A 26,610-nucleotide genomic window follows, 5' to 3' on the forward strand; every position below is an offset into this window, starting at 1 on the left:
CATGTGTCAAGGTCCCAGGTGTAAATGGGGAGCAGGGCTGTTAAATTTGGTGTTTTGGGTACAATTCTCTCATACTGGACACTGGATATTCAACATGGCACCTCATGGCAAAGAACTCTCTGAGGATGTGAGAAATAGAATTGTTGCTCTCCACAAAGATGGCCTGGGCTATAAGAAGATTGCTAACACCCTGAAACTGAGCTACAGCATGGTGGCCAAGGTCATACAGCGGTTTTCCAGGACAGGTTCCACTCGGAACAGGCTTCGCCAGGGTCGACCAAAGAAGTTGAGTCCACGTGTTCGGCGTCATATCCAGAGGTTGGCTTTAAAAAATAGACACATGAGTGCTGCCAGCATTGCTGCAGAGGTTGAAGACGTGGGAGGTCAGCCTGTCAGTGCTCAGACCATACGCCGCACACTGCATCAACTCGGTCTGCATGTTCGTCATCCCAGAAGGAAGCTGACGCACAAGAAAGCCCGCAAACAGTTTGCTGAAGACAAGCAGTCCAAGAACATGGATTACTGGAATGCCCTGTGGTCTGACGAGACCAAGATAAACTTGTTTGGCTCAGATGGTGTCCAGCATGTGTGGCGGCACCCTGGTGAGAAGTACCAAGACAACTGTATCTTGCCTACAGTCAAGCATGGTGGTGGTAGCATCATGGTCTTGGGCTGCATGAGTGTTGCTGGCACTGGGGAGCTGCGGTTCATTGAGGGAAACATGAATTCCAACATGTACTGTGACATTCTGAAACAGAGCATGATCCCCTCCCTTCGAAAACTGGGCCTCATGGCAGTTTTCCAACAGGATAACGACCCCAAACACAACCTCCAAGATGACAACTGCCTTGCTGAGGAAGCTGAAGGTAAAGGTGATGGACTAAACCCAATTGAGCACCTGTGGCGCATCCTCAAGTGGAAGGTGGAGGAGTTCAAGGTGTCTAACATCCACCAGCTCCGTGATGTCATCATGGAGGAGTGGGAGAGGATTCCAGTAGCAACCTGTGCAGCTCTGGTGAATTCCATGCCCAGGAGGGTTAAGGCAGTGCTGGATAATAATGGTGGTCACACAAAATATTGACACTTTGGGCACAATTTGGACATGTTCACTGTGGGGTGTACTCACTTATGTTGCCAGCTATTTAGACATTAATGGCTGTGTGTTGAGTTATTTTCAGAAGACAGTAAATCTACACTGCTATACAAGCTGTACACTGACTACTCTAAGTTATATCCAAGTTTTATTTCTATAGTGTTGTCCCATGAAAAGATATAATAAAATATTTGCAGAAATGTGAGGGGTGTACTCACTTCTGTGATACACTGTATATATTACAAATAAAGTATATCTTCTTCTTCTTCTTTCTCCCCTTTTTCTCCCTTTTAGCTCATCCAATTGCCCAATTGGTCATGCTTCCTCGCCACCAATGCCGATCCCCGCTCTGATTGAGAAGAATGAAGCTAACCCACGGCCCCTCCGACACGTGGGCAGCAGCCGTATGCATTTTGTCACCTACACTTTGATGAGTGCAATGCGGATCAGGACTGTGTACGGAGAGACACACCCTGCCAGCACTCTTTTCTTATCTCTGTGCAGACACCATCAATCAGCCAGCGGAGGTCGTAATTGCATTTGTTATGAGAGAGACCCTATAAGAGGCAAGGTGAGGGATAAATAGGGAGGGTTGTGTCAGGACGGCCGAGGAAATAGATAGATAGATGAGAGAGACCCTATATGGCTTTTTAATATCCCACCCCTATCTGAACAGGCCAATCGTTGTTCATGTGGTTGCTCAGCCAAGCCGGCAGGCAGAGCTGAGATTCGATATGATGTTTTCGAGATCCCAGCTCTGGTGTTCCAGCGTGTGTTTTACCGCTGCGCCACCTGAGCGGCTTTAATTACATTTTTATGGTATTGGTGAGTGGAGAATTAAAAAAAATACTTTGATAAAGAAAATGACGACAAAACATCTATAATAATAACATAAATTATATTTTAGCAGTAGATGGTATGGCATTATTAACCTAAAATATTGGAACATCATCATTTGCACCATAGGGTGCACCTTCTTCAGTAAAATTGCCTCAAATTTGTTAGTTTGTATACAAAAGCATATCACTGGACATAATATACAAGTTGCTGCCAGTATAATTATTGATTCCCCACTGAACCTACCTAGTCAGTGATATGGGTCCAGAACCTTTGCACATTATTCCTGTCAGTAAGATTTTACATGAGATTAATGTTTCTCTTTTCTGGTGTGAACAGGCCTAATTAGCAGGCCATAGCAACATGGATCAGGAGGTTTGAATCCCTAGCCCTGGTCACTGTCAGTAAAAAGTGAAAAATTCCCAAGTGTTTGTATGTGTTTCCTCCTTCTATAAACACAAACAATGTGAATTGGCTACTGTAGTTGTAGGTTAATAAGTCAGTGGTCGGTCGCTCAGGTGGTGCAGCGGTAAAGCACACGCTAGAACACCAGAGCTGGGATCTCAAATACATCGTATCGAGTCTCAGCTCTGCCTGCCAGCTGGGCTGACCAGCCACAGGAACAACGGCCTGTTGTTCAGATAGGGGTGAGATATTAAAAAAAAGCCGGATAGGGTCTCTCTCATAACTAATGCAATAAGGCCTCTGCTGGCTGATTAATGGCGCCTGCACAGAGATGGGAAAAGAGTGCGCTGATCAGGGTGTGTCTCTCCGTACACAGTGCTGCGCTGCACTGCACTTGTCAAAGTGTAGGTAATAAAATGCATACGGCTGCTGCCCACGTGTTGGGGGGGTAGTTTCATTCTCCTCAATCAGAGCGGGGATCGGAATTGGTGGAGAGGAAGTATGACGCAGTTGGGCAATTGGACGCGCTAAAAGGGAGAAAAAGGAAGAAAATGCATAAACAAAATATAAAAAAATAAATAAAATAAGTCAGTGGTCGATGGATAGACTGGCACCCTGTTCAGTGTTCTTGCCTGGCTGCCAGTGTTTCCAGGTGATGCTGGACCCACTTTTACCCTGATTAGCACAAAGCCATTAGTAAAGCTAAAAGAATGAATGAATTATTGACAGCAGCTCCAATCATTTTCATGTCCTACATTCTGAGAGCTCTTTTTGAACACTTTATACAACATATGGTGTGCAGAGTTGCCAGATGCAGCGACAGCTTCACACTGAACTAAATCCATCATTAGAGTTCAGTTGCATGTGTTGTAAAGCCTGTTCGCAATATGAAACAGAATCAGTATTCCTCATGTGGGAGAGAAAAATACTTATAAAGAAATCGTGGCAGCCTTGATGTGTTCAGAAAGCCGATTCCTGAGGATTACAGTGTGGAGTTAGGGAATAGGAACCTGAATGTGACTAGCCTTTTATCAGCGCTAGTCAAGCAAAAAGTACATAAGAAGATGCAGAAACAGATTCCCTGCAGCCCCCCTATTGTACAAAGAGAAAAAAATCAATAGATATAAGTCTTCATATTTCTATTTGTATTATAAAGGGCATGAATCGAGCGGGTTAAGCCTGGGTGGAAGCGGTGACCAGAGCAGAGCTCAATACCCCAAACATCCTTAATTATAAATAACCCCCCTCCGCAATTCCTAGGTTAACCGTTGCCATGGCCACCGAGCTCTTGGAAAGGCTTTTCTGCTGTACCGCACTGTCTGTCTCCTCACGAAATGTCATTCGCCTTTTGTGTACTCGTACCAAGGAAAACATTGTTAAGTTTTATGTGGGTGTCAGTCATTCCAACATTGTGAGAGTTTCGCGAGATAACGATGAACACATGGGCCGCCGTATTTGCAAAAAGGAGCCTGTAAACAGTTGAAGAAAAATTCCCCATCCAGCCTGTCCGACTAAATTACATTTATTAAAGTACACCGATCAGGCATTACATTATGACCACCTTCTTGATTCTACACTCACTGTCCATTTTATCAGCTCCACTTAACATATAGAAGCACTTTGTAGTTCTACAATTACTGACTGTAGTCCATCTATTTCTCTACATACCTTTTTAGCCTGCTTTCACCCTGTTCTTTAACGGTCAGGACCCCCACAGACACTGACACAGCGACATGGTGGTGGTGTGTTAGTGTGTGTTGTGCTGGTATGAGTGGATCAGACACAGCAGCGCTCCTGGAGTTTTTAAATACCGTGTCCACTCACTGTCCACTCTATTAGACACTCCTACCTAGTTGGTCCACCTTGTAGATGTAAAGTCATCACCTTCGTAAAGACCACCTTCATCAGTGGTCACAGGACGCTGTCCACGGGGCGCTGTTAACTGGATTTATTTGGTTGGTGGACTATTCTCAGTCCAGAAGTGACAGTGAGGTGTTTAAAAACTCCAATAGCATTACTGTGTCTTATCCACTCATACCAGCACAACACACACTAACACACCACCACCATGTCGGTGTCACTGCAGTGCTCCACCACCCAAATAATACCTGCTCTGTAGTGGTCCTGGGACAGTTCTGACCATTGAAGAACAGCATGAAACAGGGCTAACAAAGCATGCAGAGAAACAGATGGACTACAGTCAGTAATTGTAGAACTACAAAGTGCTTCTATGTGGTAAGCAGAGCTGATAAAATGGACATTGAGTGTAGAAACAAGGAGGTGGTTTTAATGTTATGGCTGATCGGTGTAAATTGAGAATTTAATTTGACCTACACTATCTACAAAAATGTGATTCACATCCTGCGATAGAAGACAACTTCTCAAATATTTGGCCACACAGTCGGACGCTAACAAAGAGCGAGTAGCACTCTGATGTGAAAAGTTTAAACACTACACAAAAAGTTGAACAAAGCATAGGGGCATTCATGGTGTGTTCAAAACAGACGCCAGTCAGGGTGTCTTGTTTCCCCAGACAGTGGTCGAATAGAGCAAATTTACCGTCCTCCCCAACAGTAAACATGGTGGCTCACAGGCAACAAAGCCTTTGAAGAACGGAGATCAGACATGAAGCAGCCAGCAGGACGCTGTATGAACCGTGATCACAGCCATGTGTGGATACAATGTGAAGAATTATGAGCGCAAACTGGAATAGGGCGGGGTGGCCAATCTTCATATTTTCCTTCCTGCTAATTCTATACAGATCGCTGTTTCCACGCACCCCATCCAACCCCAATCTGTGGCTCAAAAACTCATTTCTTTTGAAGGAACGTGCACGCCGCTGAAAATCAGCCTCGGTTGTTACACTCACAGCACGAGCACTTTAGAGTAAACAGAGGCCAGATGTGATCTCAAAAATATCCAATAGATGATGTAGCAGCAGAGACTTGCGACCCCTTCTGTGTTTTTTTCACACCTCTTCCTGTTACTGAAGCACCCTGAGGAGAGTAAGGATGGTATGTGTTTTCAGCGCTCTAAGTGCAAAGAACGTCTAAGTGCAGACGAGCTATCAGAAAAGCATCCATCCAGTTCAGCACCCAGACTGGCATTTATCCAAAACATGATGGATAAATTAGGCTGAATCGGAACACACATCCGGTCCTTTGGCTGTCCCCAACCGACCCGTATGAGGTCAGTTGCAATTAAAAATCAGATGTAAATAAATGCATATCACACATGCAAATACAACAGGATTGTCTTTATTTGAAGGGACCGCTATTTTCAATTTAGGGGCGCTATCGTGGTTACGGTACTGGACTTAATCAGAAGGTTGCAGGTTCAAGCCTCACTACTGGCACTGTTGGGCTCCTGAGCAAGGCTCTGAATCCTCAACTGCTCAAACTGTATTTAGTCAGATTTGTAAGTCGCTTTACATCTGCGCTCACACCTGAAGCTTTTTGTTTAATTATTTTTGTTTATGCATTTTCTCCTTTTTTCTCCCGACTTTTAACACGTCTAATTGCCCGACTGCATCATGCTACCTCTTCACCAATGTCGATCCCCGCTCTGACTGAGGAGAACGAAGCTAACCCACGCCCCCTCCGACACGTGGGCACCAGCCGTATGCATTTTTTTCACCTGCACTAGGCGAGTGCTAATGCGGATCAGCCCTGTGTACAGAGACACACCCTGATCAGCACACTCCTTCCACACCCCTGTGCAGGCGGCATCGATCAGCCAGCAGAGGTCGTAGTTGCATCAGTTACAAGGAGATCCTATCCGGCTTACTACTACCCCACCCCTATATGAACAACAGGCCAATCGTTTATGTGGCCGCTCAATTTTAATAATTTTATTAATTATTATTTATTATTAATTAGTATTTATCAATGTTATTAATGAGGGACAGTGGTAGCCTAGTGGGTAGAGCTTTGGGCTATCAACTGAAAGGTTGAGATTTTAAATCCCAGCTCTGCCATAAAGTCACTGTTGGGCCTTTGAGCAAGGCCCTTAACCGTCTCTGCTCCAGGGGCACCGTACAACTGGCTGACACTGCGCTCTGACCCCAGCTTCCAAACAAGCTGGGATATGCAAAGAAAGAATTTCGTTGTACTGTACACATGTATACACCGACCAGGCATAACATTATGACCACTGACAGGTGAAGTGAATAACACTTCATCACGACACCTGTTAGTGGGTGGGATATATTAGGCAGCAAGTGAACATTTCATCCTCAAAGTTGATGTTAGAAGCAGGAAAAATGGACAAGCGTGAGGATTTGACCGAGTTTGACAAGGGCCAAATTGTGATGGCTAGACGACTGGGTCAGAGCTCCAAAACTGCATCTCTTGTGGGGTGTTTCCCAGTCTGCAGTGGTCAGTATCTATCAAAAGTGGTCCAAGGAAGGAACAGTGGTAAACCGGTGACAGGGTCATGGGCGGCCAAGGCTCATTGATGCACGTGGGGAGTGAAGGCTGGCCCGTGTGGTCCGATCTGACAGACAAGCTACTGTAGCTCAAATTGCTGAAGAAGTTAATGCTGGTTCTGATAGAAAGGTGTCAGACTCCATGCCTTGACGGATTAGGGATGTTTTGGCAGCAAAAGGGGGACCAACACAATATTAGGACGGTGGTCATAATGTTATGCCTCATCGGTGTATGTATATATGACAAATAAAGGGGTGCCCACCCCTGGTTTAAAACATGGCCATAGAAAATCCTTGCTTGTGATTGGCTGGCAAAGGTGCAGAGGTTTTATCTAACAAACTGTAAAAAGTGATTAGTCCCTGCCGTGCTCCTAATACTTCATCAGGTAAATGTGATTTGTACAGGTTTATTAAAATTATGTATCTGCTGTAATGCACTAATCTCCAGTGTAGTAAATTATTGTGCTATTCAGGTAGCATTAGTTGTCTGTCAATCTATGTTGTCACTTCTGGCTAGACTGGTATTAGTATTAGTCTATGACATAATAACAATGAGCTTTGTTGGGCTGTCGGTGCCTCTTTAAAGAGGCTCAGCAAAACACAACACTGTCTTTAAACTGAATGTTTTCGACACTATGAATTACACACTCCAGACAGAGAATTGTGGTTGTTTTGGTAGACATGGGGAGGTTTGGCTTGGGTCCCTATCCAGTATTACTGTAGTGATCCTGTCTGATCATGTTTTATCATCAGTACACTAAACAAATACCAGGAGACAAGGATGACAGATTTTAATCCACAGTCTTAGGATGTTTGGATAGTATTAATCATGAAAGAGAGTTCAGATCCCAGGATCAGCTACGTAAACTAATACCTTCAAGTACAAACAATGTGAAACAGTAGTCCTCCACCGTTCCAGACCTAAAACTGTTAACAGAAGGGGGAAATGGTTGAGTTTACTGTTTATTTGTGGGATGTAATTACTACTTAGAGAGCAGTGAGCTGGTGCATTTTATATCATGCTAAATAAATGGTTCACGTCTATGGTTCAACTATCAATTCTCTGTTCTTTAGTTGGTTCTGCTGCCGATAGGGTCGTGGCTTTTCTCCGGCTTCTTTCACTGTCTGTATGGACTATCTGTTGCAGCTGGCAATTATGAGCACACAGACTTTATCTGAAGACAAAGAGTCTCACAAGTCATGTTGGCAAACATCAAACTGGGACAAACAGCTTCAGCAAACAGAAACAGTGGTCGCAATTCAAGGCTCACTGAAAGGGACAGACGTGAAGAGTTGCCAAGTACACCAAAGTACACCAAAGGTACAGCAGCAAAATGATGATAATAATAATAATAACTTTATTAAATAAGTACATACTGTATGACTTAGTCTCAAAACAAACGGTATATACACATCATTAAAACCACCTTCTTGTTTCTACACTTAATGTCCATTTTATCAGCTCCACTTACCATATAGAAGCACTTTGTAGTTCTTCAATTACTGACTGTAGTCCATCTGTTTCTCTACATACTTTTTAACCTGCTTTCACCCTGTTCTTCAATGGTCAGGACTCTCCCAGGACCACTACAGAGCAGGTATTATTTAGGTGGTGGCTCATTCTCAGCACTACAGTGACAATGACTTGGTGGTGGTGTGTTAGTGTGTGTTGTGCTGGTATCAGCGCTGCTGGAGTTTTTAAATACCGTGTCCACTCACTGTCCACTCTATTAGACACTTCTACCTAGTTGGTCCACCTTGTAGATGTAAAGTCAGAGACGATCGCTCATCTATTGCTGCTGTTTGAGTCGGTCATCTTCTAGACCTTCATCAGTGGTCACAGGACGCTGCCCATGGGGCGCTGTTGGCTGGATATTTTTTTGGTAGGTGGACTATTCTCAGTCCAGCAGTGACAGTGAGGTGTTAAAAAAACTCCAGCAGCATTGCTGTGTCTGATCCACTCATACCAGCACAACACACACTAACACACCAAAACCATGATCATGCAGTGCTGAGAATGATCCACCACCTAAATAATACCTACTCTGTGGTGGTCCTGACTACTGAAGAACAGCATGAAAGGGGGCTAACAAAGCATGCAGGGAAACAGATGGACTACAGTCAGTAATTGTAGAACTACAAAGTGCAGCTGATAAAATGCACAGTGAGTGTAGAAACAATGAGGTGGTTTTAATGTTATGGCTGATCAGTGTACACTGAGCTTCATAAAGCTGAAATTCATTACAGGGCCGCAATTCAGAAACCTTTTGCATCAAAGGAAAATGTGTTAAACTTTTCCTAATTTATGGTCAGCCCAGCTGCCCTGGACTGAAATGTCATTGCAATCTCATTTTGGATATGGATATCTCGTAGGAGGACCTCCCTAAAGATTTATCCATAGGCCATTGCTGCTGGACCATACAAATTAGATCTATAAAAGAATGTTCTCCTTGTAGCTATTTATAACCTGTGTTTTGGTAATTTATTAAGATTTCTGTTAGCAGGCATTAAAGCATTTTAATTCGAAGTTAAAAAATACAACCTGGACCCCTGAGCAACAAAAGTATTCCCTTATTTTCTACAGCTGATCAGATTTATGTTTGAAGGAACTCTAAGAATACCTTTAACTACACTATATTGCCAAAAGTATTCACTCACCCATCCAAATCATTGAATTCAGGTGTTCCAATCACTTCCATGACCACAGGCGTATAAAACCAAGCACCCAGGCATGCAGACTGCTTCTACAAACATTAGTGAAAGAATGGGTCGCTCTCAGGGGCTCAGTGAATTCCAGCATGGTACCGTGATCGGATGCCACCTGTGCAACAAGTCCAGTCATGAAATTTCCTCGCTACTAAATATTCCACAGTCATTGGGAACGACAGGAACTCAGCCCGAAGTGGCGGCCACGTAAAATGACAGAGCGGGGTCATCGGATGCTGAGGGACATAGTGTGCATAGGTCGCCAATTTCTGCAGAGTCAATCGCTACAGACCTCCAAACTTCATGTGGCCTTCAGATTAGCTGAAGAACAGTGTGTAGAGCTTCATGGAATGGGTTTCCATGGACGAGCAGCTGCATCCAAGCCTTACATCACCAAGCGCAATGCAAAGCGCCGGATGCAGTGGTGTAAAGCACGCCGCCACTGGACTCTAGAGCAATGGAAACGTTCTCTGGAGTGACGAATCACGCTTCCCCGTCTTGCAATCCGATGGACGAGTCTGGGTTTGGCGGTTGCCAGGAGAACGGTACTTGTCTGACTGCATTGTGCCAAGTGTAAAGTCTGGTGGAGGGGGGATTATGGTGTGGGGTTGTTTTTCAGGAGTTCCAGTGAAAGGAACTCTTAATGCTTTAGCATACCAAGAGATTTTGGACAATTTCATGCTCCCAACGTTGTGGGAACAGTTTGGGGATGGCCCCTTCCTGTTCCAACATGACTGCGCACCAGTGCACAAAGCAAGGTCCATAAAGACATGGATGAGCGAGTTTGGTGTGGAAGAACTTGACTGGCCTGAGTCCTGCCCTCAACCCGATAGAACACCTTGGGGATGTTCTATGCTCACAGTGTCTGACCTCAAGTTCATATGCGTGTAAAGGCAGATGAGCGAATACTTTTGGCAATATAGTGTATCTTTATCATCTTTAACAATACTGTCTCTATACATACTGAAACAATTCTTCAAGAGTGGTTTGATGAACATCAGGATGTTAAGATTATTGCAAGATCTTCCAATTCAGTAGATAATTAAACATAAATTCAAGATTCTAGAATGACAGAACAGAAATGAAATATTCATGATCTTTATTCCTCGAATAATTCAAAATGTATTCTTCCTACAAAGTAATCAGGGTTCGCATGATGGCACTCCAAGGTCCTCACTAGATCCTCCTGAAGACTAAATAACCCATCCAAATGTATCTACAGATAAACATCTCTCACTAAAACATATGCAAATGAGGAAGAAATGAGACTCGACCCTGTAACTTTTGATTTGTTTAATAAAGATGAGGTTACTTAGCACTCCTCATTCGTCCATCATTAAAATAAACCACATCCTCTGTTGTGGCTTCGGGTGGGTGGAGCTCGTCAGAAACAAAAACAAGCAGCGCACACATCCGACTCATGACCTGCACAGAGTACGCATGGCTGACAACTCGAAAACAAATCCCCAGAATGCCGTATTAGTCTGAGCGCGAAGTCTTCAGGGCATTAGTCTGGACACTTTCTTTTTTTGTTTGTGAGCAACTGGAATAAGAAAAATGTTTCATTGTTCTGCTGAAGCTCTGGTCCCCACAAAAGCTGGCTGAAATCATGCTACCCGGGGGGATTTTCACACGGTTTTCACACTGCTATTCAGTACAGTACACAGGCAGAGTGCAATACCACAGCGGTACAAAGGCCCGGATTGTCCTCGGACAGCCTGCCGTTCAAAGGCGTGTAATGATGAAGCACGATTTACAGAGCACTCTTTCAACTCTTGCCTCATGGCTGATCGGGGGTAGGCCTCACCTTCCCCACTGCTTCCTCCAACCAGCTTAGTGTGGAAAAATGAGAACTGGTAACAGCCCTCCTCTCTGCCCACAATGTCTGAATAATATGCAGAGAGGCTCCTTCAATAGAGCTGGTGTGAATGATGATAAGTATGAATGGAGTGTGAAGCACTGGTTTAGCATGACGTAATGCTGCTAATAAGAATATGCATAATTAGAAGGTTTAATTATGAGCTTCATGTAGCTGGGTGTACAAGACTATGCTTTATAGATTGGTAAGGAAAAGGAATTCTGAGCAAAGCTGTGCTAACTCCAAAACAAGCATCACAAGGTCCCGGCTACAATATCTTCATTTTTATTCTAGTGATCAAAAAAAAAAAACTACAGAAAATTTGAGAATTTTTTTTCCATATATATTTTAAATACAGGGCTATTAAATGAATTTTAATAAAAGTCCGAAAGCATTTTATGTCTAAACTAACAACTATTAGAATCCTAAACAATAGGAATATTGTAAATTGGATTGATAATAAAAGCAAAATAAAAATAAAAGAAAACTGCATTCTAAACCCTTTCCACATACCTACAAGTGTAGCTATAATCCTAAAACAAACACTAAAACTAAATAAATACTAAAGTTATTCATTCCCTGAAAAATATTTTAAAAAAACACCACATCCAACACATCAACCCCCCAACGCCAAGAGTCATCTTTTTAAAAAACTAAAATATGGTCACCCTAGTGTTTAGTGCGACTACCAGATTTGTTTTGGTTATGCCTAGTTCACACTACACTATTTTTGCCCTGATTTTCGCTCTGCGACTGGTCAGCGCTGCATTTGCTGGCTCGGAGGCAGCTCGGTGTTCGCTCGGCGATCAAAACTCGGTTCCCGATCACTATGTGTGAACTACTCAACAACTCGGTCCGACTGAATAGATATCTATCATGCTAAATATCTGGATATCAGTTGGCCGACTGGCAACGAGTGCGGTGTCGAACTACAGCCAATGAGAATGTGAGATATTGGGTGAGGGGAAAACACGGGAGAGGAGAGGGGTATAATATAGTTTCTATCAGAATACATCGGCACACAAACGTTTCACAGTATTTCTGACCTTATATTGTTCTCTACAAAACATAACACCAATGTTGCATTGCAAAAATATTTATTAACCTCCAACTCACTATAGAACAATTCATGCTGTTCGCGTAGCCAAATCCTCTCAGATTCATTTATTTTTTTTCTCCTTGTTTTAACGCTCCACATCAGCGCACAAACTTTGATCGCTCGCTACTTGTTGACGTGCATTTTTGGACGTGGTATCATTAAACCCCTCGTCACTTATCGCATTTGTTTTCGTGACAAAAAGTAGTTTGGGAGACCAGAGAAGCTCGCCTGCGATTCCAGTTGGTGATAGATGGTGTATTGTGAAACCCCCTATCGCCGATCCGTCGTGTAGTGTGAAAGCCACACCCGACTTGAAAGACTCCCGTTTACTAGAGATCCAGTAGTGTAGTGTGAACAGTACAGCGACCTGACGACTTGGAAAGTCGTGTAGTGTAAACTTGGCATAAGTGCCGCTAAAAAACAGTTGTGTGCTTCATTTCAGCACTTACATGAATAATTGTTTTTGTGTGCTGTAATGCCGAGCTCATACTATGGGAGTTTACTGGCGATTTAAATCTGCAGACAGGGACAACAGGTGTTTTAATTTTGATTAGGATCATTTCAGATAATTATGTTTTATGGTCTTTATTTCTTATTATATTTCTTATCTAGGCAAATTTGTTTATTGCATTTGAATATTTAATATCTCTTAAATCTTTCTGCACAAACATCTTTGATCATGAGTGGCCTATTTCCCCGAATCGCTTCCACAGGATCTTGAAATTCATGAAATTCATTTGCATTTGTTTACAATCGAACAGTGGCCTCGGAGGACGACAGGACTGCTTTGAGAAGCCTGAAAATATGTAAAGCCACTCTGTTCCCGCGTCCCGTGATGCGACTTATCACTAATGAGAGCAACGATATGGAAATAAGTCGCTCTCGTTGAGCTTTGCGCGTGTGAGGAGATTAGCACATAAGAGGACTTAAAGCTAATTATTTGTAAGCAGAAACAAAAATAAGCACAGTGGAAATCATACGCTGGAGAAGAACGTGTTAGAGACACAGGCGATCAAAAAAAAGACTGCTGTCTACACAGCAGTGTTATTGCAAATGTCTTTGATTTGATCAGTTTAGACGATTAAACAAAATATAATATTCCAAAAATAGAACTAGAGTATAAGCAGAACCCATTTCGTAAAACATCACCTGCTGGCTGATTGATGGCACCTGCACAGGGCTGAGGAATAATGCTGATCGGAGTGTGGCTCTCCATGCACAGTGCTGATCGGTATATATGAACTCGACTCGTGCAGGTGAAATGCAGTCTGTACTGAGCACGTGTCGGAGGGGGCGTATGTCAGTTGAGAAGCGTACTTAGTCAGCGGGAGGGTTGAATCAGTGGAGAATGCAATCAGGGTAATTGGACACGACTAGATTAGAGAAGAAAATTGGGAGGAAAAGGTTGGAAAAATAATCAATCAATTAAATCAATATTTTAAAGTTATCGCTCTTCTCTTAACAGGTTGCACCACTTGGATCAATAATGACGATATTTCCAATTTTTGGAGGATCTTAGTTTTTTACATTGATGTGAAAGACCCTCCTTTAGCCCTCCTTCTTTTTGTGGAACTGATTTAAATCAGCCACAATGCAAAGTTATCAGACATGACCTTCTAATTTTAGGTCAAACCAAAGCATCTCCATTGGGCTTTTGCCAAGACCTTATAGGTCATTTGTATTTACCCATTTTGGTGTGAACTTGATTTCGGATTTCGAATGATCGTCCTACTGTGTGACCAAATGCACCTCAGCTTCAGCTCATGGACAGATGATCATATAGTCTTCTCAAGAAATGTACAAAAAAACTGTGGAATTTTGTTGTATTCTGAATAACAGTTATCCAAGTCCTGATGCAGCACATTTAATCCATTACACTAACGTCCAATTCAACTACAATTAAAATAAATACAAAAATTATTATTAAACTAAGGGCATAGTGGGTAAAATAGTTAAAAGAATCTACTGTATATACACCGATCAGCCATAACATTAAAACCACCTCCTTGTTTCTATACTCACTGTCCATTTTATCAGCTCCACTTACAGAAGCACTTTGCAGTTCTACAATTACTGACTGTAGTCCATCTGTTTCTCTGCATGCTTTGTTAGCCCCCTTTCATGCTGTTCTTCAATGGTCAGGACTCTCCCAGGACCACTACAGAGTAGGTATTATTTGGGTGGTGGATCATTCTCAGCACTGCAGTGACACTGACATGGTGGTGGTGTGTTAGTGTGTGTTGTGCTGGTATGAATGGATCAGACAGCAGCGCTGCTGGAGTTTTGAAACACCTCACTGTCACTGCTGGACTGAGAATAGTCCACCAATCATAAAATATCCAGCCAACAGCGTCTCGTGGGCAGTGTCCTGTGACCACTGACGAAGGTCTAGAAGACGACCAACTCAAACAGCAGCAATAGATGAGCGATCGTCTCTGACTTTACATCTACAAGGTGGACCAACTAGGTAGGAGTGTCTAATAGAGTGGACAGTGAGTGGATACAGTATTTAAAATCTCCAGCAGCGCTGCTGTGTCTGATCCACGATGCGATCCGATTCATGATGCTGGGTTCACGATACGATTTTTTCCCGATTTTTTAAACTCAAATTATGGAGTTTTCTTTTATTATTTCTCTTAAAAAATAATAATAAAATAAAATACTGTATTTGTGCTTATCTTTTATTTTTGAGGTAGGTACAAACTCCTCGAATCTGGCAACCTGGAGTATAGTGCCAGTGACGTCAACCAGACGTGGTGTATAGCACCAGTGAATATTGTTTCATTTAACATGTCAAATCGATTTGAAGCGTGGAATTTTTGAATTGGTTTTTAACTGAATTCCAATATTATCAAAAAAGTAGGTTATTGAAATTAGCAAAGTTAAAATTTTTTCCCTTGTAAATAAAAACTTAAAAAACACAAAACCTGACAGGATTGTCTTCAGTTTTCTTTTCATTATGTTACTGTGTCAGCGTACCAAACTGCAGATTTCATCTATAACAGCCCTGATACACTCTGTAACGCTTCACTGCCATTAAAACCTCCAATGTGTAATCCATATAGTCACAGGGTGATTTTTAATACAAATGAGGTTTGAATATGTTTACCATAACAAGCATAAATCCTAAACAGATCTACTTGTCCATGATTGAATCCAAACAATAGACGGGTTTATTTCATACAGCCAATTATAGAACGCATGCAAACGTTGTGGTGCCAGCCTAAATTCCTATTTGTTTATTTGAAAGTAGGCCAGCATGTGCTCAGACTTCTATAAGTAATGCTGTATAAGATGTTCACTGAAACCCGGTATAAATTATTTAGGGCTGTCTGATGCATGGCACCGTTTAAACATGTCTGCAGTCATGTGCATTAAATCCAGCTGCTGAACTGCTGACCACATCAGTCTGCCGTGAATTATAGTCTCGATGCTTTATTACCAAGCAAACTGAGAGGTGCTGTCAGCCTGCCAACCACAAGCATCTTCTTACTGTAGCTGCTTTTAATTTCATTTTTATCAACTGTTTTTTCCTGGTCAGGGTTGCGTCGGGTCCGGTTCCAACTGGAAACACTGGACACAACATAGTAACACCCTGGACAGGGCACCAATCCATCGCGGGGCTTCAGCCACCCCCAACTCCCCCATTTACACCATTTAGAAGAAGCTTTTATCCAAAGTGACCAGGGGACCAACAATTGCGATAAGGGTTTAGTTTAAGAGCCCAACAGTGGTAAATTGGCAGTGTTGGGGCTCAAACCTGCAACCTTTTAATTGCTAGTCTAGTAATAACAAAGCCACCACCAATGACCCAAGACATACAGTATCTATGTCTGTGTAACTGATAGCACAGCCGAGATGTATCAGTAAAGGAAAATCTTAATGCTTTAGCATAACAAGATATTTTGAACAATAGTATGATTGTATATTTGTGGTAACAGTTTGGGGAGGGCCCTTTTCTTTCTAGCATGACTTGAAACGATTTCAATAAAGGAAAGCCAGGTCTTCTTGTCAAACATCAGTGACCTCACAAACGCCTGTAATCCATCTGTTTCTCTACATGCTTTTTTAGACTGCTCTTACCCTGTTCTTCAATGGTCAGGACTCTCGCAGGACCACCACAGAGCAGGTATTATTTGGGTGGTGGATCATTCTCAGCACTGCAGTGACACTGACATGGTGGTGGTGTGTTAGTGTGTGTTGTGCTGGTATGAGTGGATCAGACACAGCAGCACTGCTGGAGTTTTTAAATACTGTGTCCACCCACTGTCCACTCTATTAGACAGTCCTACCTAGTTTGTCCACCTTATAGATGTAAAGTCAGAGACGATCGCTCATCTATTGCTGCTGTTTGACCTTCATCAGTGGTCACAGGATGCTGCCCACGGGGCGCTGTTGGCTGGATATTTTTGATTGGTGGACTATTCTCAGTCCAGGTGTGACAGTGAAATGTTTAAAAACTCCATCAGCGCTGCTGTGTCTGATCCACTTACACCAGGACAACACACACTAACACACCACCACCATGTCATTGTCACTGCAGTGCTGAGAATGATCCAGCATCTAAATAATACCTGCTCTGTAGTGGTCCTGGGAGAGTCAGTAACTGTAGAACTACAAAGTGCTTCTATATGATAAAATGGACAGTGAGTGTAGAAACTAGGAGGTGGTTTTAATGTTATGACTGATCGGTGTATATATAAGTTTAAATTTAATACTGGTATTAAACATAGCAAATAAACTGAAGTACACAGGGCTGTATAATTTTTTGGTCTTTACTCTGATGCTTGCTTGTTAACTAAATACATTACAAAATAAATACTAATGAATAATCCAGACGGCTATTTCAGGCACTGACAGTATGACCTAACTGAACTCTTACTGTTGATCCAGCGTATGCAGCATCTTGCACCTTGCAGTATGTTTTTAAATCCAGATTAAAAAGACAAGCTGACCTATTCAGAGCTTGTAAATGCCACGACAAAAATGTGTTTGCTTTATCATAAGGGGGTCTGAGGCTGTGAGCTAGGAACTGACCGGCCGTTATCTCAGGAAAAGCTGTAATTCCTGTCTCCAGTATTAATTTGTGAGTTTGTGTATGGACAAGGGTGCCCTTCTCCACGATGCACCATACAAAGGCATTGTTTATCTAAATAACCAGTTATATTATGATGAAAAGAAGTTTAATAACTACTAACAATTACAATTTCTTATGCTGATAGCACTTTCAATTCACGTGTACGGGGAACAATTAGGGATGGTAATGATTAACCCGATAAGAAGTCATTGTTCGATTAATACTGTCGATTAAAAGGATCATTAAACTTCATTACATCTCCAACACAGACCTGATTTAAACTGAGAGAGGAGCGAGTGAATTCAGACTCTTAATTTGAGACTCATCCTTACACCTTCAGTGTGCAGCACCAGCTTAATCTGAGAAAGCACTACAGTTCTAATCAGGACAGAAACCATTATTTAATGTATTTAAATCATTTAAATGATAAATTACACTATTAATAATATTACACGATTAACATAACAAGCAGAACTGTTTGGTGTGTGTATGGGTGCATGTTAAACTCATGTTAATATTGTTGTGGGTAGCACTGTCTCCTCACAGCAAGAAGGTCCTGGGTTCGATCCCCAGGTGGGGCAGTCCGGGTCCTTTCTGTGTGGAGTTTGCATGTTCTCCCCGTGTCCGCGTGGGTTTACTCCGGGTGCTCCGGTTTCCTCCAACAGTCCAAAGACGTGCAAGTGAGGTGAATTGGAGACACTAAATTGTCCATGACTGTTCACTTGTGAACTGATGAACCTTGTGTAATGTGTAACTACCGTTCCTGTCATGAATGTAACCAAAGTGTAAAACATGACGTTAAAATCCTAATAAACGCCGCTCAGGTGGCGCAGCGGTAAAAAGACACGCTGCAAACCAGGGCTGGATTCTGAGTACGTAGTATCACCGGTTCGAAGCTGAGTGGCTGTATGAGCAATGATTGGCCGGTTGCTCAGTTGGGGGGTGGGACAAAGAACCGGATGTGGGTCTCTCTCCGTCAGAATGCGATTACGACCTCTGCCGGCTGATTAGAGGCGCCTGCACAGGGATGAGGAACAGTGCCCTTAGGTTGTGTCTCTCCGCATGCAACGCTAGGCGGTGCCAAACTCATCAATGTGTGGGTGGCAAAAATGCATCTGGCTGCTGCTCATGTTTCGGAGGGGATATGGGTTAGCTTCGATCTCCTCGGTCAGGGCAGGGTTCGGCATAGACAGAGAGGAAGCACGATGCAAAATTGAACAATTGGATGCGCTAAAGGGGGGAGAAAAAGGGGGGGGGGAATCCTAATAAACAAACGCATGTTACTATTTTTTTATTCTCTTAAAAATGATGTGGATATTTTGAGTCATGCTTCAATGTGTCAGAACTACTTATTTTGCTAATCATTTTATAATAACGACACTAATGCTTTAATACTAATGAGATTTAATACGCAGACTGCTACTTTTTGAAATCCTGATTAGCAACTTTAATTAGCGCTTAAAATGAACTGTCCATTACTGACTTTACTTAAAATCTACATTTTGATTACTGAACTGGTTGTGTTCAGTGTTTCTGTTCATCTTACCTACATAACTGCTATGTTCACCAGGTTACCTGTTTCATGAAAAACGAATCAAAATGAATCAACTAATCAGTTAAACCAGTTGCAGCAAGATATTCTGCTAGCACACCAGCGCAGAGATCCTGAACTCCTCGCTTCGAAACTCAGCGTCGTCACCGGTCGGCTGGGCGCCATCTACCAGGCATAATTGGCAGTGCCTGCAGCAGACACTAATTGGCTACCGTGTCTGCCAAGGCAGGATGACGGACTATGTGGGTGGGGTCTTCTAACCCTGTGCAAGGGCCCTGATTAGTAGATAGAGAGGCACCTGTGCAGAATGCATGGGTGAATAAGAAGAGGTCCGCTAAGGACTGCGCACGAGTCGTCGGAGGTGAGCAGGAAATATACCTTCCTCGAATGCAATCAGTTATTAGAGAAAATGGGAGAAAAGGCATAAATAAATAGAAAAAAAATACAAAAATAAAAAATAATTTAAGCACCTTAATTTCAATTTGTTTCAGTTTTGTAGCTCTTTAAATGACGACCTAGACAGACTTAGCTTCTAATCCCTGCATCAAATCTGCTTTCTGCTCTGATGTGTGGAGTGCCACAAGATTTCATTAGCAATCTCACTATCGCCTCTGAAGAACACACAGGAAATACGAGCGGCTTTGATGCCACCTGGATCCCAAAATGATTGCAGGTCCTGTTTACTCTTCCATCCCGGAGCAGAATCTCTGATCTTTCAAGCACATAGACTCAACTAGACTCAACTGGGCTTTGTGCACTGTCATTGGTTTTAATTTAAGAACCTTCCTTGAAGAAAATTGAGAAAAAAACAGAAATAAAAGGGGGAATAAAAGTAAACCTTGCCAGCGTGCACTTTGTTGAGATTGCAGAACGCTTTTAACTTCACAGTGCTAAGCTAAGCATCAATACCATTAGTTGTTGATTATGATTAGACCGAGGCCAAGGGCAAGACAGAGCAATCACATAATAGAGAGGATGAGTTCCAAATGGCTCAATATGCCAAGAGAGGAAAAAAGAATGGGGAAATGAGACAGTTCATTGCCGTTTTCACCACGGGGAGAATGAGAACGATTACGCTGATTAAACTTTCGGATGTGACTACGCAGCCTTTTTTATTCAATTGGCATGAAATCTTTTCATAATAATTGGCTACTTTTAAGGTTTAAATTGTGAGAATATTGAAAATTGCGTTAGTAATAAAATCACATGGACTGAGTCAGAACCAAAGAACTAAATTTGACTGATATCTTAATTATATGTCCTGTGTTTTTGTCCTCAAATGTAATTTCACACATCTAACTAAACTAAAAAACAAAAGCTCATTCTCAGAACTGCTACTTAGATGATCACATTTTTTGCATTAGTTTCAGGGGCATAACTGCCGGGGCCCTTCATGTCGTGGAGTTCATGCCTCCACGACATGAACTCAACCCCCCGGGTGCTGGAGCTAAACAGTCAAAAGTGTTGTAACGCTCATTGAAGTCTCCTGACTAAACAGTTAAAGTGAACTCTACCTTGTCGTGTGCCTTTATTCCCACAACTCCACCACCGCATGCAGCAAAAGACGCGTAGCATCCCCGCCGGACGAGCAGCACTCGCAGCGACTAGGTAAGCCTCTACAGTAGCAAGTGGCTAATGCTAGCGGTAAAGTGCGACGATAACAAAAGTAAAAACACGACAATATTTTCGTTAAGTAAAATATTAAAATAACTAAAAGACAATGAAATATCAGAATACATGTAATTAAACTATACAGTGGGTGCACAGCAAGGGGTTTTGGGAATCTGTGTAACCTGCTTAATGTTACTAGACCAATATATATATATATATATAATTTGTTTAGGGGACCAATGAGCTCCTAGTTACGCCACTGCTTAGCTTCATGCCCCCAATACAGTTTTTTCTATTTCAGCCACATCCATTGCTAGCAGCGTATTGTACAGGTCAATTAAGTAAACATGAAATAAATAAATGATAAGGTTTTGCCCCATGCTCAAAGTCTTATATGGAGGAACTACAGTTGCCAGCACATAGCCCTGACACTGACCCTTTTAAACCCCTCAGGAACGAGTGGATTGTCAGCCAGTCTGGTCCAACATCAGAGCCTGACTTCACAAATGTTCTTTCAGCGGTTCCGGCACAATTGGCCACATTGGGATTCACCTCCTGGCTGCTTCAACAGAAACTCTGGTTTGGTCAAGGTGCCAGCACGAGTGCAGGATGCAGGATGCATACAGACAGAGAAGTTTGACTGAACTGGAATAAATTATAACAGACAAACTGTTAGAAACAAGATCATTTGAAAAACCTTCACGGAAGAACTGATAAGAAGGGAGGATGTTATAGCGCTTATGTTATATAACAAGCTCATTGTCAGGTGTCCACAAACTTTTGGCCACATATTGTATAAGTTAGACCACACTGGCAAATGTAATCACTTCTTCCATCTATTAACTATTTTAACCAGGCCCACTGCTACAAGAAAATGAAAGCGTGAAAATGAGTATACAGCAATGATTTGCAATTTTTATTTAGTGTCACACAATACAAGGCCGTCTATAAAATTCCTGCCCTGCTAGAGCTGCAAAGGAAAACTGGTAATTCTGCTGTTAATTTGATTAATTTGTTGTATTATATTACAAGGTTTTTTATGTCATGTGGCCATCCATGTGATGTAAAAGAAAACATTCTTTGATTCATCAGACCAGGCCACCTTCTTCCATTGCTCCATGGTCCAGTTCCGATGCTCACAGGACAGGGGTCAGCATGGGCACCCCGACTGGTCTGCAGCTATGCTGCCCCATACGCAACAAACTGCGATGCACTGTGTATTCTGACACCTTTCTATCAGAACCAGCATTAACTTCTCCAGCAATTTGAGCTACAGTAGCTCGTCTGTTGCATCGGACCACAAGGGCCAGCCTTTGCTCCCCACGTGCATCAATGTCACCGGTTTACCACTGTTCCTTCCTTGGACCACTTTTGATAGATACTGACCACTGCAGACCAGGAACACCCCACAAGAGCTGCAGTTTTGGAGATGCTCTGACCCAGTCGTCTAGCCATCACAATTTGGCCCTTGTCAAACTCGCTCAAATCCTCACGCCTGTCCATTTTTCCTGCTTCTAACATCCACTTTGAGGATAAAATGTTCACTTGCTGCCTAATATATCCCACCCACTAACAGGTGCCGTGATGAAGAGATAATCAGTGTTATTCACTTCACCTGTCAGTGGTCATAATGTTGTGCCTGGTGGGTGTATTTCATATCAAACACAGTCATGGACCATTTTGTATCTTCAGTTCCTCATTTGCACGTCTTTGGACTGTGGAAGGAGACCGGACCTCCCTTAGGAAATCCACTCAGACATGGGAAGAACATGCAAACTCCACACAGAAAGGACCCAGACCACTCCATCTGAGAAGTGAACCCAGGACCTTTTTGCTGTGAGGCGAGAGTACACGTTTACAAGTGGAAGAGACGTCACCAGGATGCACTATACAACAATCTATCTTGCAACATACAGAAGTAAAAGGACCTGTTAATAATGTTCTGGTAAACAATAGCACAGGACTTTTTGTGGCTTTGTGTCTCAGCAGGTCAGAGTTGTTTTGACAGCCTATTAGGTGGGTGGTTCTAGTCTCTTAGCTCATTGGTGCATAACGTATCACTTTTTTTTTTTAACTGTTCATCTGACAGATTTTAAGGTTCCTAAATGTCATTCCAAAACCAAACAAGCACTGAGGTTCAGCTTCAGCTATCACCCACAATGCAGCAGTCCTCTGTTCCACCGGTGTAATCTAGCGTTGCAGGTCGAGCGAGGAACTGAAAAGCTTCACAATGGATCTATAATTTATCTTCCTGTACCAGACAGGAGTTCAGCGCTTGATCACACACAAAGGTGCCGCACAACAGACAGCCCGTGCTATTAACCCGTAACTCGGTGACCTTCGTGTCGGCTTGTTTAAGGGCACAGGTGCGCCCTTTCCAATTTATCCCAGACACGCTTTTAGTCATAGCAGGGGAGTTCTGTAAAACTGTCAAAGAGGAAAAAGAAGCAAAGGTTCGGACATACGGAACAGCTTCTAGATTAATGAAGCCATTGTGCTGTCAGTAAATTATGTAATTTTATCAGCTACAGTAAAGGTCAAGGTCACAAACTCTTCTAGGAAAGACTGGAACTTTCTGGACCTAATTTACTAACGTTTATGTGTAGAAATCACTACACAACAAACAACTTACCACCTGTTAAAATGTGTAGGCTATTCTTCAGAGAACTGCATGTTTTTTTTCATTATCTGTTATCTTTTTATCTTGTTATATATTTTACCCCATTTTTTCTCCCAATTTATTGTAGCCAATCCGCTGCTGGAGACCCTGATGGTGTCCAGAGAGGGTGTATATTCGCCTGACACACACTCTTTTCAACGTGTGCGCTGTTTACCAATCCCTTCTTATTCTCCCATATTTAAGTGGATTTGTGCATGAAGAGAGCCACGCCCCAATCTCTGCGCTCCTCCACTTTCTGAACAGGCACCCCGGGCAACCAAGGTCCTTACACAGCGTTGATAACCCCACCCCTTAGTCCAGTCTTTCCCACCCAGCAGACTGGAGGCCAATTTTGTCCGCTGCAGGCATTAGCGAATTGTGCCTGGTAGAGGGCGCCCAGCTGACCAGTAGCAGAGCCGAAGAGGAATTTTTACACTAAATAAAGAATTGTCCATTTTACTGATGGTACTTGAAGCACTTCTCGATGGTAGACTAGACGACTCTGGATGACCTACACAGCCACCAAACATCAACAGAACAAAAACATGCGGCATGTCCCAATATCAAGCCTGACAAGAGGCAATTTATGAAGTTTCCTTTTATTATTTCTCTTTAAAAGAAAGAAAATAAAACACTGTTTTTGTGATTATCTTTTATTTATGTAAATAATTAATACCCTTTTATTTCTGAGGTAGGTACAAACTATGCAAAACAAATTTGAATTAAGCCCAATTTGGCTGAAAAACCCGAATTTGGCAACCAGGCGTATAGCGCCAGTGACGTCAACCAGGCGAGGTGTATAGCGAGGTGTATAAATCGTGGAATTTTTTAATCGTTAGTTAGTCTCGTTCGTTAGTTAGTATAATTAGTCTTGTGGTGAATCGTTACATCACTATCTACTACTGTCTTTTTTTAATTCCAATGCTAAAAATACACACCATACACTTTTTAAGAAGTAAGCCTAAAATCCCAGCAAGCTTTAAAATCCATTTTTAATGTCTCTTCATGAGCCGTCAATCTAAAAACAGAAGCATAGGGTTGTTGAGCATAAGCTCCTCATCCGAATGATCATGAGAATGTCGCATCTGCAGCCAGCACTGGTAGAGAACAAGTGAAAGCCAGAAGGCATAAAACTCCCTCATATGGATTGCACCTCATTGATGGCGACTATTTATATCACCAGTGAGTCATCTACTGTTACAGAAAAAAGAGACAAGATGAATGAAAAAGATTCAACCCCTCGTTTTTTTCAGCTCGTGAGCTTCTTTATTGATGGGAGCAAAAAAATGAGGTAAAAAAATTTACCATCTGTGCAAAAGGATGGACAGAAACTTGTACATGTAAATCTGGGGCATATTCACAATATTGTTAGAGACAATGACATTGGGTGCCTAGAGAAACAAGACTGGCTATGTCTGAGGGAGAGCAGGATGACGGGGTTCTTCACTGCTGCTTCAATTGCGGCCTCTGCTAGCCAGTTGATGAATTCTGCACAGACACGGTGAATAATGGAGAGCAGAGTGTGACTCCCTTTACTCAATACTGGTACCTGTATGAACCTGCTACGTGCAGGTGAAAAGAAGTGGTTGGTTAATTCACGCCTGTTAGAGGGGGTGTGTCGAATGCAAAATTTGCTGATTACTTTCAACACAGGCATGTCCAAACTGCGACCCGCAGGCCATTTACGGCCCATTACCATTTTTGAAATAGGTAGTTTAGAAATAAAATTAAAGTTGGCCCGCTATTAAGCAGGTTTAAAAAAAACTGCTTGAACAGTGTCACTATCGCATAAAAAATCTAAACCACTCCCCATCTTTTTTCCCCGACTCAAAATGTTACGACTACATTAATGTTCCTGAGTTTTTAAATAAACGCAGTGGCTCTAAAAAAAACTAAAACTAGACAGCGAATGCAGAAGATTCCTGGAAAATAAGTACACAGGGAAGTATAATAATTTTCCTATTAGAATTATAAACTGGTGAGTGAAATTAGCAAAAAGGGCCCAACAGTGGCTGAACAGCAGAGATAGGATTCGAACTTTCAACCTCTCGGTTGATAGCCCAAAGCTCTACCCACTAGGTTTCCACTGTCCCCCATGGCCTTATTGTCTTTATTGTGGCCTGATTGTATGCCTGCTTAGTTTAATGCACCTGTTAGCATTGGGTGTGACAGAAATAGCCAAAGCCATTAATTAGAAGGATAGTCACATGCTTTCAGCCAGATGGTGGTAAATCCAACCTATTTGAAGCATGTGAGCACATTTCAGGACAGATGTTTAAATGTTTAAATGATATTTCTGATTTAACAAACACAAATAAGTTCACGACCTTTCAGCCAGTTGTAGGAAACAGAAATGAAAAAGAACCTGTCAGTGTAGGTGAAAGTCAGTATAACAGCTGGTTTCCCAAGGAATTCATACAACCAAACCAGCTTATTAAAAACAGGGCCACATATAAGGCTGTGAGATGCATTCTTTCTTTAAGATGAACGGAACTCAAGTGTTCCAGCTATGCAGCCCTGAGTGTATGTGCTGTAAATGACAGAAGTGTTCCAAATTCCTCCTACGATAAAAACATCCCATCCATCCATTTTTGAAACACTATAGCTGCGGAGAGAGTGAAAGGCTCACCGAGCACTATTCATAGCAACAGAAACGTCTCTTGTGTGGTAACTTTGGCGATCGCCTAGGCTCCCTTTTAGATCCCTCTGGTATGTCGACAATATAGCGCCGCAGCGTTAGTGGGCCTCGTCTATTATACTGTACAGCTTGTGGGAAAGAAGAGCGTTCGCATAATTATACTTGTCTACGCTGGCAACTAAATCACATACAGTCACATACAATCAGCCAATGAGAGTGAACATATTGGCTGCCAAATATTGAAGAACACTTCACCTGTGACGCCATTAATCCAATGTTAATGAGATTAATGCTAGAAGCTGCACACCGCACTTTCAGATTCTGGTATGAGACCGATTTTCTTATCTAGTAAAGATCCCAAACTTAAAACCTCTAAACCAATAGGAAGAAAATGTGATAATTACAATATGTTAAATAAAGTAAAAGTTAACAGGTGTTTTCTCCGGCGAATATTCCTGGAAAGCAAGAGTCTGGGCTGTGCAGTTCTGTTTTTTAATCAAATAAAATAAGTGAACACAAGCAAATGTAATTAAAAAAATTTTTAATTGACCTGCTGTTATGTGAAAATCTCTGCGATAACAAAAGTGTTGGGGTAAAAAGACAATACCCAAAAGGCTTCTTAGTCTCTGCTGGATTACAAAGCATACCA

The 26,610-nt window shown here is 42.3% G+C and overlaps 1 protein-coding gene across 2 annotated transcripts in view; it reads right to left on the reverse strand.

Annotated features, from left to right (window-relative positions):
• commd10 (COMM domain containing 10) overlaps positions 1–26,610 on the reverse strand; it is a 62,720-nt gene that overhangs the window by 2,931 nt on the left and 33,179 nt on the right. Inside the window, exon 6 of one of the 2 annotated variants that reach the window (XM_062998317.1) lies at positions 24,623–24,885. The exons of the other annotated variant lie outside the window; for it this stretch is intronic. Coding sequence (XP_062854387.1) covers positions 24,856–24,885 — 30 coding nt within the window. The 3' untranslated portion in view covers positions 24,623–24,855. Of the gene's footprint in view, positions 1–24,622; positions 24,886–26,610 lie in introns of those variants that run through there. 2 annotated transcript variants of the gene reach the window in all.

The sequence above is a fragment of the Trichomycterus rosablanca genome, chromosome 7, assembly GCF_030014385.1.
Source record: "Trichomycterus rosablanca isolate fTriRos1 chromosome 7, fTriRos1.hap1, whole genome shotgun sequence".
NCBI classification, from domain to species: domain Eukaryota; kingdom Metazoa; phylum Chordata; class Actinopteri; order Siluriformes; family Trichomycteridae; genus Trichomycterus; species Trichomycterus rosablanca.